We start from the raw sequence: 12011 nt of genomic DNA, 5'->3' as shown, positions 1-12011 counted from the left end.
TGCATATTGTGCTCCCTAGCCGTATTTCTTGTAGCTTATAGATAAGTCACGTGTGGTACTGTGTTGAAAGCTTTGGCAAAGTCTAAAAAGATTACATCCACCTCCTTACCCTGATCCAGGTTAGCACTTACTGCTTCATAAAACCCAAGTAAGTTGGTTTGACATGATGTTTGAGGCTGCCTCCCGATGCGTCTGCAAATAGGTTGCAATGCATCGGAACTAAGGTTGACCCCTGGCAGAGCAGCCCGGCTCTGCTGTCAGACGGTCGGCCACCATTTTTTTAATCGGACCCCGGAAAATGGCCCCTGACCGCCCTTCCCCCCCAATGCTGTGTAACCACCCTGTCAATCACATTGCGGTCACACCCATCGGGGCCATACAAGCATCCATGACACCCCTACGTTTTTCCAACCACTCTCTTTTACCACCACCAAACGATCACTTCTCCATGAAAACCTCATTGCGAGCGGGATAACAGCGGCACCTTGGTGTATGCACATTGCAATCACGGCACATGCGCAGTCTGCTGATAATCGCTTTGTTGTGTGAACATCGGCCATTGTGCACAAACCTGAATTAGGCCTTCAGTACAAACAATACCCAGGACTGACATAACTCAGTGGGCGGTATTCAATTCTTTTCACCCCCTTCCACACCCATTCTGTTTCAGCTGACAGGCGTGGTTTAATCATTTCAGCTCACTACCCCTGGGGTAATGAGGGCACCCAACCCTTTACGCAGCTAAACCTGATTACTATGGGCGCAATATGCGCGATAACAGAGATCACTTTAGAAAGGAGATTGGGCGTGATATATTATTTGAATACCGCCCATTATCTCCAATCTTTAAAATATCCGACTCATGATTCCACCAAATAACTGGGATAATACGCTGGATAATTTCCCACTAGAACCTCCTCTGTCTAAGGGTGCTATCTCTTCCTATTATAAATTTCTTCACCAAAACATTGATTATTCTTTGATAAAAACAGGGATGACTAAATGGCTGGAACATTTCCCCTCCCTAACAATAGAAAACCTCTTAAAAATGTTACTTATCTCAGTCACTACGTTTCCCGCAATGAAATATACCGAAATGTATTATAACATATTCCATCGCTCATACATATCTCCTCATACAGCAGAGATTTTCAACCTTTTACAACTCGCGGCACACTGAACAAGATATACATATTGCCATGGTACACTCAAATATAATGGTGATGCATGGTGCAGTTGCGTGTCCTATGATGTCATGTTGCAGCTTCTCCATAGGTAACGCCTGAGCCACATCTGAGAAAGCCAGAAGAGCCCAACACTGCCCGGGTCAAAATAAGAACTGGCTCTGCAACCACTAAACCCACCAGTATTGATCGTTCCAGGGCCTCAGTAACGGCAAAACACTGACGGGCCTGGATGTGCTTCTATGGCGGCACACCTGGAGACTGCTCGGGGCACACTAGGGGCACACTAGTGTGCCACGGCACAGTGGTTGAAAAACACTGTCATAGAGGATATACAATTGGTATACTAGCAGATTCCTCTTGCCCTAAATGTGGTCACCCTTCCGCTGATCTATATCATTGCCTTTGGGCTTGCCCACTGATTAGGAGGTCTTGGTTACATATCTGGAAATTCTCTTCCACATGATCACATCTGCCTAACAACAAAAGTTTAATTTTATTGCATTTCAATATCTGTATTATTTATCTTTCAAAAAGACATGTCAACTGTGATTTATTTATCTGCTTCAATAAAAGAAATGTTTAAAATATATATATATATATATATATATATATATATATATCCGACTCTTCATTCCAAAGTTATCAAGAGATCAGCTCAACTCCTCTCTATAGCTGACAACTATTTCCCAGAGCTATGACATGGTCAGACGTATTCATGGTGGTGCTGAATAATAAAATTAACCTGTGTAAGGTTTTCTTCCAGCAGATAGTGTAACACCCTCCTGCAACTTTTACTACATAGAGGGGGTCATTCCGAGTTGATCGCTCGCTAGCAGTTTTTAGCAGCCGTGCAAACGCTAAGCCGCCGCCCTCTGGGAGTGTATCTTAGCTTAGCAGAAGTGCGAACGATTGCATTGCAGAACGGCTACAAAAAAATATAGGCGGTAATTCCAAGTTGATCGCAGCAGGATTTTTGATAGCAATTGGGCAAAACCATGTGCACTGCAGGGGAGGCAGATATAACATGTGCAGAGAGAGTTAGATTTGGGTGGGTTATTTTGTTTCTGTGCAGATTAAATACTGGCTGCTTTATTTTTACACTGCAAATTAGATTGCAGATTGAACACACCCCACCCAAATCTAACTCTCTCTGCACATGTTATATCTGCCCCACCTGCAGTGCACATGGTTTTGCCCAATTGCTATCAAAAATCCTGCTGCGATCAACTTGGAATTACCCCCATTGTGCAGTTTCTGATTAGCTTCAGACCTAGTCAGCGCTTGCGATCACTTCAGACCATTCAGTTCCGAATTTGACGTCACAAACACGCCCTGCATTCGTCCAGCCACGCCTGCCTTTTTCCTGGCACGCCTGCGTTTTTTCGAACATTCCCTGAAAATGGTCAGATGACACCCAGAAACGCCCACTTCATGTCAATCACTCTGCGGCCAGCAGTGCAACTGAAAATCTTCGCAAAACCTTGTGTGAAAATACATCAGCCGTTGCAAAAGTACGTCGCGCGTGCACACTGCGCCGCATACGCATGCGCAGAAGTGCCGGTTTTTTACTTAATCGCAGCGCAGCGAACATTTTCAGCTAGCGATCAACTCGGAATGACCCCCAGAGTTCCTGCTTAGTTCATGATTTCCTGAAGGTGGACAAAACCCATTTTAAGGTCTCCCCTTTTACCTAGATGTATGATGAAAACATTTGTCATGTTAGCTACCAGGATATACAGTAAGCATCTGCAGAATTACCGGCATGTTATATACATATGAAGCCCGCTATCAGTAGGTGAGAATGGAAGGGGGGGCGTTACTTACGAGAAAGCAAAAGCCACAAGAGCACCAGAAACTACGATGAAATCCAGAATGTTCCACAGGTCTCTGAAGTAGGCTCCCTGGTGGAGGAGGAGGCCCAGATCTACCATCTAGGAAGGGAAGAGATAGAATGAGATTGTTGGGAGATAACATAGCAAGTCTCACTTATGTCTAGCTGCATGTACCCCTGTAGTAGGGACTCCCACACTCAGACTACCATTGTTACCTCAGGAGATGAAGGACAGGGAAATGGAATGGGTCTGTAGTAGCAGTATAGAAACCACACGATTCCTGCAGGCGATAGACCCATCAGTTACTTGTATTAGGCACACTTGTTGAATGCTCCAGATCTATTTTAGGTCAGCCAGATGGCTGGTAGTGATGTGATAAAAGCAATTGCCTATAGCCACATTTTCATTAGACATTGTGAGTAAAGTGCTCCCAAGGCATCTGATCCAACTAATAGAGGTCTGCTGTGTGATGACTTATCCCTTCATTGCAGGCACCTGGAAACTTTTCTAGTTTACCCATGACCACTCCAAGGACTATCTAGGGGGCATGTCATCCCACAGACTTTACTGATAATATGTGATTTGCCTTTAACCCCCTGGCTTCCCTTCATCATTAGCATGTGCGCTTCCCAAAGAGAAACAAAGTCAGGGTATAGCTGAGGATTCCGGCGCCGACCTGCACTATCTAACACCACACACACACACACACACACACACACACACACACACACACACACACACACACACACACACACACCTTCATAGTTATAACCATATGAGAACAACATATGGCCACTCTTTCACCTGCAACATTATCTCCCTGAGTGTCAGATCAGAAAGTCACCGAGCACCTACCTGGCTGCTTATACTGTATGGCCGCTCAGGAGCACTAAAGCCCTCTGGCACGCTAATACCCCATATGATTAGCAGCATATCTCCTTATTCTATTTTACCCAACTGATCATATGTTCTCTATACCCTAACCATCATATATTCACTGTATTACCCTTGTCATTACATATTCTCTATATTACCTTAACCATCATATATTCACTGTATTACCCTTGTCATTATATATTCTCTATATTACCCTAACCATCATATATTCACTGTATTACCCTTGTCATTATATATTCTCTATATTACCCTAACCATCATATATTCTCTATATTCCCCTAGTCATTACCTATTCTCTATATTACCCTAACCATCATATATTCACTGTATTACCCTTGTCATTATATATTCTTTATATTACCCTAACCATCATATATTCTCTATATTCCCCTAGTCATTACCTATTCTCTATATTACCCTAACCATCATATATTCACTGTATTACCCTTGTCATTATATATTCTCTATATTACCCTAACCATCATATATTCTCTATATTCCCCTAGTCATTACCTATTCTCTATATTACCCTAACCATCATATATTCACTGTATTACCCTTGTCATTATATATTCTCTATATTACCCTAACCATCATATATTCACTGTATTACCCTTGTCATTATATATTCTCTATATTACCTTAACCATCATATATTCACTGTATTACCCTTGTCATTATATATTCTCTATATTACCCTAACCATCATATATTCACTGTATTACCCTTGTCATTATATATTCTCTATATTACCCTAACCATCATATATTCACTGTATTACCCTTGTCATTATATATTCTCTATATTACCCTAACCATCATATATTCACTGTATTACCCTTGTCATTATATATTCTCTATATTACCCTAACCATCATATATTCACTGTATTACCCTTGTCATTACCTATTCTCTATATTACCCTAACCATCATATATTCACTGTATTACCCTTGTCATTATATATTCTCTATATTACCCTAACCATCATATATTCACTGTATTACCCTTGTCATTATATATTCTCTATATTACCCTAACCATCATATATTCACGGTATTACCCTTGTCGTTACCTATTCTCTATATTACCCTAACCATCATATATTCACTGTATTACCCTTGTCATTATATATTCTCTCTTATTACCCTAACCATCATATATTCACTGTATCACCCTTGTCATTATATATTCTCTATATTACCCTAACCATCATATATTCTCTATATTCCCCTAGTCATTACCTATTCTCTATATTACCCTAACCATCATATATTCACTGTATTACCCTTGTCATTATATATTCTCTATATTACTCTAACCATCATATATTCTCTATATTCCCCTAGTCATTACCTATTCTCTATATTACCCCAACCATCATATATTCACTGTATTACCCTTGTCATTATATATTCTCTATATTACCCTAACCATCATATATTCTCTATATTCCCCTAGTCATTACCTATTCTCTATATTACCCTAACCATCATATATTCACTGTATTACCCTTGTCATTATATATTCTCTATATTACCCTAACCATCATATATTCTCTATATTCCCCTAGTCATTACCTATTCTCTATATTACCCTAACCATCATATATTCACTGTATTACCCTTGTCATTATATATTCTCTATATTACCCTAACCATCATATATTCACTGTATTACCCTTGTCATTATATATTCTCTATATTACCCTAACCATCATATATTCACTGTATTACCCTTGTCATTACCTATTCTCTATATTACCCTAACCATCATATATTCACTGTATTACCCTTGTCATTATATATTCTCTATATTACCCTAACCATCATATATTCACTGTATTACCCTTGTCATTATATATTCTCTATATTACCCTAACCATCATATATTCTCTATATTCCCCTAGTCATTACCTATTCTCTATATTACCCTAACCATCATATATTCACTGTATTACCCTTGTCATTATATATTCTCTATATTACTCTAACCATCATATATTCTCTATATTCCCCTAGTCATTACCTATTCTCTATATTACCCCAACCATCATATATTCACTGTATTACCCTTGTCATTATATATTCTCTATATTACCCTAACCATCATATATTCTCTATATTCCCCTAGTCATTACCTATTCTCTATATTACCCTAACCATCATATATTCACTGTATTACCCTTGTCATTATATATTCTCTATATTACCCTAACCATCATATATTCTCTATATTCCCCTAGTCATTACCTATTCTCTATATTACCCTAACCATCATATATTCACTGTATTACCCTTGTCATTATATATTCTCTATATTACTCTAACCATCATATATTCTCTATATTCCCCTAGTCTTTACCTATTCTCTATATTACCCCAACCATCATATATTCACTGTATTACCCTTGTCATTATATAGTCTCTATATTACCCTAACCATCATATATTCTCTATATTCCCCTAGTCATTACCTATTCTCTATATTACCCTAACCATCATATATTCACTGTATTACCCTTGTCATTATATATTCTCTATATTACCCTAACCATCATATATTCTCTATATTCCCCTAGTCATTACCTATTCTCTATATTACCCTAACCATCATATATTCACTGTATTACCCTTGTCATTATATATTCTCTATATTACTCTAACCATCATATATTCTCTATATTCCCCTAGTCATTACCTATTCTCTATATTACCCCAACCATCATATATTCACTGTATTACCCTTGTCATTATATATTCTCTATTACCCTAACCATCATATATTCTCTATATTCCCCTAGTCATTACCTATTCTCTATATTACCCTAACCATCATATATTCAATGTATTACCCTTGTCATTATATATTCTCTATATTACTCTAACCATCATATATTCTCTATATTCCCCTAGTCATTACCTATTCTCTATATTACCCCAACCATCATATATTCACTGTATTACCCTTGTCATTATATATTCTCTATCTTACCCTAACCATCATATATTCTCTATATTCCCCTAGTCATTACCTATTCTCTATATTACCCTAACCATCATATATTCACTGTATTACCCTTGTCATTATATATTCTCTATATTACCCTAACCATCACATATTCTCTATATTCCCCTAGTCATTACCTATTCTCTATATTACCCTAACCATCATATATTCACTGTATTACCCTTGTCATTATATATTCTCTATATTACCCTAACCATCATATATTCTCTATATTCCCCTAGTCATTACCTATTCTCTATATTACCCCAACCATCATATATTCACTGTATTACCCTTGTCATTATATATTCTCCATATTACCCTAACCATCATATATTCTCTATATTCCCCTAGTCATTACCTATTCTCTATATTACCCTAACCATCATATATTCACTGTGTTACCCTTGTCATTATATATTCTCTATATTACCCTAACCATCATATATGCTCTATATTCCCCTAGTCATTACCTATACTCTATATTACCCTAACTATCATATATTCACTGTATTACCCTTGTCATTATATTTTCTCTATATTACCCTAACCATCATATATTATCTATATTCCCCATGTCATTACCTATTCTCTATATTACCCTAACCATCATATATTCACTGTATTACCCTTGTCATTATATATTCTCTATATTACCCTAACCATCATATATTCACTGTATTCCCCTTGTCATTATATATTCTCTATATTACCCTAACCATCATATATTCACTGTATTACCCTTGTCATTATATATTCTCTATATTACCCTAACCATCATATATTCACTGTATTACCCTTGTCATTATATATTCTCTATATTACCCTAACCATCATATATTCACTGTATTACCCTAGTCATTATCTATTCTCTATATTACCCTAACCATCATATAATCTATATTCCCCATGTCATTACCTATTTTCTATATTACACTAACCATCATCTATTCTCTATATTACCCTAGCCATTATCTATTCTCTATATTACACTAACCATCATATATTCTCTATATTACCCTAATCATCATCTATTCTCTATATTACCCTAACCATCATATAGTCTCTATATTCCCCTAGTCATTATCTATTCTCTGTATTACCCTAACCATCATCTATTTTCTATATTACCCTAGCCATTATCTATTCTCTATATTACACTAACCATCATATATTCTCTATATTCCCCTAGTCATTATCTATTCTTTGTATTACCCTAACCATCATCTATTCTCTATATTATCGTAACCATCATCTATTCTCTATTACCTGAACCATCATCTATAATATATATTACACTAACCATCATCTATTCTATATATTACCCTAGCTGCTATCTATTCTCTAAATTACAGTAACCATAACATATTCGCTATATAACACCCTACCCATAAAATATTTTGTATATTACCCTAACCATCATATATTCTATATATTATCCTACCCATCATATATTCTCTATATTATCCTACCCATCACATATTGTCTATATTATCCTACCCATCCTATATTCTCTATATTATCCTACCCATCCTATATTCTCTATATTATCCTAACCTTCATATATTGTAACCACAAACTATTCCCCATACTGTATTATTCTAAGCATTGCACTAACCATCATCTGTCTATTCGCTATATGATCCTGACCATAGTCTATTCTCCATACTACCCGATCCCTAACCATCATCTATTCTCTGTATTCCCCTAAGCATGGTCTACACACAGTATTTTATGTAATCTTTCTATATTATAATGTATTAATGATCTGTTGTCTATATTATCATACAGCATTGTCTATTCCCATTTTTACCCTAACCATTCTAAATTATTTATTGTCTATATGTTGCCATAAATGTCATGTGACTTATTCTTTACACAGTATATTGTCATCATCATCATCTATGCATGTTAAGGGCCCCACACACTAACGCAACATGTCCGACCGTCATGTCGCAGGCGATCACCCCGGCAGCCTCCCAGGCGGCAGTATCACCCAAGATACATCGGATGCTGTCCTTTTGCATAAGATGTATCTTGGGCGATTCCAGCCATGCCTGCGGGGTCGGACATGATTGAATGTGCAGCACGTTCAATGTGGAGGATCCGATCCGATGCTCACGGGAAGGCGCATCGGTTCGGATCGGAAACACCTCCAAAAATGCCCGATTTCATCCGATATATCGGGCCGAATGGCCGAAATCGGATGCAATCGGGAATTATCGTTCTAGTGTATGGGGCCCTTTAGTGACGCATTGTTATGCTGCCTGTATTTTCCTAGCCAATATTTGTTTATTTACTGACAGACCAGTCAGCTTTGGTACCTGGTCGTATATACAACATCACACACTTACTAATCGCCCTTCACTTGTACACATGTAGTATTATATACAGATGTGTATGAGATGCTGCAGCCTGCCTTCATTCTTACCTTTATAACCATCTCAAAGGTGAAGACCCCAGTGAACACATAGTCAAAGTAACGTAGGACCTGGAGAGACAAGACATGGGGAACACGGTGAGGGAAAAACCTTTATATTGTGTGTGTGTGTGTGTGTGTATGCGTGTATCTGTGTGGGTGTGTATGTGTGTGTATATATATATATATCCGTGTGTGTATGTATGTATATGTATATATATATATATATATACAGTCCCGGTGAAGTGCTATTTATATACCCTACTCTCAGCTTCTTTTGTCCCTCTGGGGCCAATGTTCCCATTACTTCACTCAGCCTCCACTCTCCTCCCTCCATCTCCACGCCTCTCCCCCCCCCCCCCCCCCCCCCCCCCCCCTGCGGGAGCTGGCCAGCACGCACTGTATATAAAGGAACTGCAGAGTAAGCAGGAGGGCGACCATGATTAACAGTTTGTCAGCCCAGCGCACCTCACACTGGCTCTCAACACATCCTCCTGTGCTATTTAACTCTTCCATCGGCTGGCTTCCTACAGTAGTTGCAGAATGCTGTATTCAGCCTGCTTGCTGTGTGGTAGAAATACCCGGAGACACGTGAAGGGGTAGTGTGAGTGTGTGCAGAAAGATGTTTACGGTAAATATGTGGACAGGTAAGGACGAGTGTGAAATGCTCGCACGCAAGTGCAGGAGGACGATTACAATTCCCAATGTGGATGTGAGAATGCGTGAGCGCTGAGTGGGCAGTATGCGGAGACAGAGTGGGGTAATTCAGATCCGATCGCCGCAGCAAATTTGTTAGCAGTTGGGCAAAACCATGTGCACTGCAGGTGGGGCAGATGTAACATGTGCAGAGAGAGTTAGATTTGGGTGTGGTGAGTTCAAATTGAAATCTAAATTGCAGTGTAAAAATAAAGCAGCCAGTATTTACCCCGCACAGAAACAAAATAACCCACCCACATCTAACTCTCTCTGCACATGTTACATCTGCCACACCTGCAGTGCACATGGTTTTGCCCAGCTGCTAACAAATTTGATGCTACGATCAGGTCTGGATTAGGCCCAGATTCCCATGTGTAGGGTGTGTGTGCAGGGGAACACCGGGCACGACAGAGGACAGGCATGAAAGTGTCACCCACGTTATTACGAGTGGCCTCGGGATACACTGGGTCCTCTGCAGCAAGAGCTATACTGCTCATGGCGATCACCAGCAAGATGCACATTTCAAAGTATCGCAGGGTGACGATGTAATGGCACAACCGACGTAAACTGCAATAAAGAGAGGAAACATATAAAGGGTATAAAAGGAAATCAAGGAACAAAACAAGGATAAAAGAGCCTGATTCACAGTGGTGCACTAAGGCCGCAGATGGGATTTTTGAATCAGAGGATGTACGAAAATATGCTAATGTAACCGCCCCCGGGAGTTATATAGAGATGCCCAGCAGAGCCCTTGCAGCTACCAGCAGCTGCGCACACATTCACAGCATCGATGCAGATCCGGAAAACATCGACTCCTCCAATAAATCTTTGGTAAGTCTATGGTCACTACTGAGACACTGGAGATGTGATTCCTGGATCGCAGTCGGCAGCTGATACACGCCACAAAACGGTCCCGACACACCTGCGTTTTTTCCGCAGCTACCCGTTACCGCACACAAAATGTCCGCTTTCCTGTCAATCACTTGCGAATGAATCCTCACTGTGTGCATAACTGCATATCAATCATTGCGCGTGTCCATTACAGCAGTGACGTTTGAGTAGGCCATCGCTATTCGCCCGATTGCAAAAACATCGGCACAGCGTACAACTGTGAATCAGGCCCAGAGTGAACAGAAGATGACAGAATAGAGACAAGAAGCCTCATTTAAAGTTAAACATAAAACTGCGACTTTTACACACCAACCAATAAAAAATCCCATAGTTGCGTATCCTACTATCACTTGGTGCACACGGTTAAAGACAGCAGAGTGAGTCAGAGATCAGTAGCAAGGAGTATAAAGCTGGATGACAACGGGGTATATTTATGACACAAGTGGATATAAATATCAGATAGGGGTACCCTTAGCCACTTTGCAACACCATTGGGGTAACTCGCAAGCGCAGAACAAATCTAGTGTATCTAAAAACATTCAGGCAAAACTGCACATTAGTAAGCATTATGCCAGGGGAGGGATTATTTGCAGTTCTACAGTGGGGCGAGAGGACTTGCACAGAATTAGAAACAGAATTGTGAATTTATTTAGATTTTTAATTTTTTTTTGTAAATGATTATTTTGCGTTTCACACAGTATAATGCCATCATCGACGGTAAGCAATATCTATGATCCGTCACTTCAAAGAGGACACAGCACTCATTACTGAGGGTAGAAGATGTACCTTCCCTCTACGCGCCGTTACCGTGAGGTGTAATGATGGGCACCTACAATAGTACCGATACTGGCATAGAGAGCCAGGAAATCGGATCTGAGAGCAGCATAGCCAGGCGCACTGACAAAGGGTGGACACTCTGGTCTAACATTGACAGCAGGTTCATTCTATCACTATATCTGTATCCATTGCCAACCTGTGGCGGGTTAATCCTTATATCATCTCACTATGGGCGGGATGTACTAAAGGAAAAATGCGGTAAAACCCCCGAAAATGGGGTTTTTACCGCATTTTCAAATTTACGA

The 12011-nt window shown here is 39.5% G+C and overlaps 1 protein-coding gene across 16 annotated transcripts in view; it reads right to left on the bottom strand.

The window, feature by feature from the left end:
* Positions 1-12011, bottom strand: part of CACNA1A (calcium voltage-gated channel subunit alpha1 A) — a 502477-nt gene that overhangs the window by 227038 nt on the left and 263428 nt on the right. For all 16 annotated transcript variants that reach the window (XR_010180475.1, XR_010180476.1, XM_063931156.1 and 13 more), the window contains 3 exons: positions 10476-10605; positions 9355-9414; positions 3012-3118 (listed from right to left, as the gene is read on the bottom strand). Coding sequence is in view for 14 of the 16 variants with exons in the window: in XM_063931156.1 (XP_063787226.1) it covers positions 3012-3118; positions 9355-9414; positions 10476-10605 (297 nt within the window). In the remaining 2 variants the exon portion in view is untranslated. The remainder of the gene's footprint in view (positions 1-3011; positions 3119-9354; positions 9415-10475; positions 10606-12011) is intronic.

Source organism: Pseudophryne corroboree, chromosome 6 (assembly GCF_028390025.1).
Source record: "Pseudophryne corroboree isolate aPseCor3 chromosome 6, aPseCor3.hap2, whole genome shotgun sequence".
Taxonomy (NCBI): Eukaryota; Metazoa; Chordata; class Amphibia; order Anura; family Myobatrachidae; genus Pseudophryne; species Pseudophryne corroboree.
Note: the sequence above shows the minus strand (reverse complement) of the source record. Positions and strands in the feature narration are given on the sequence as shown.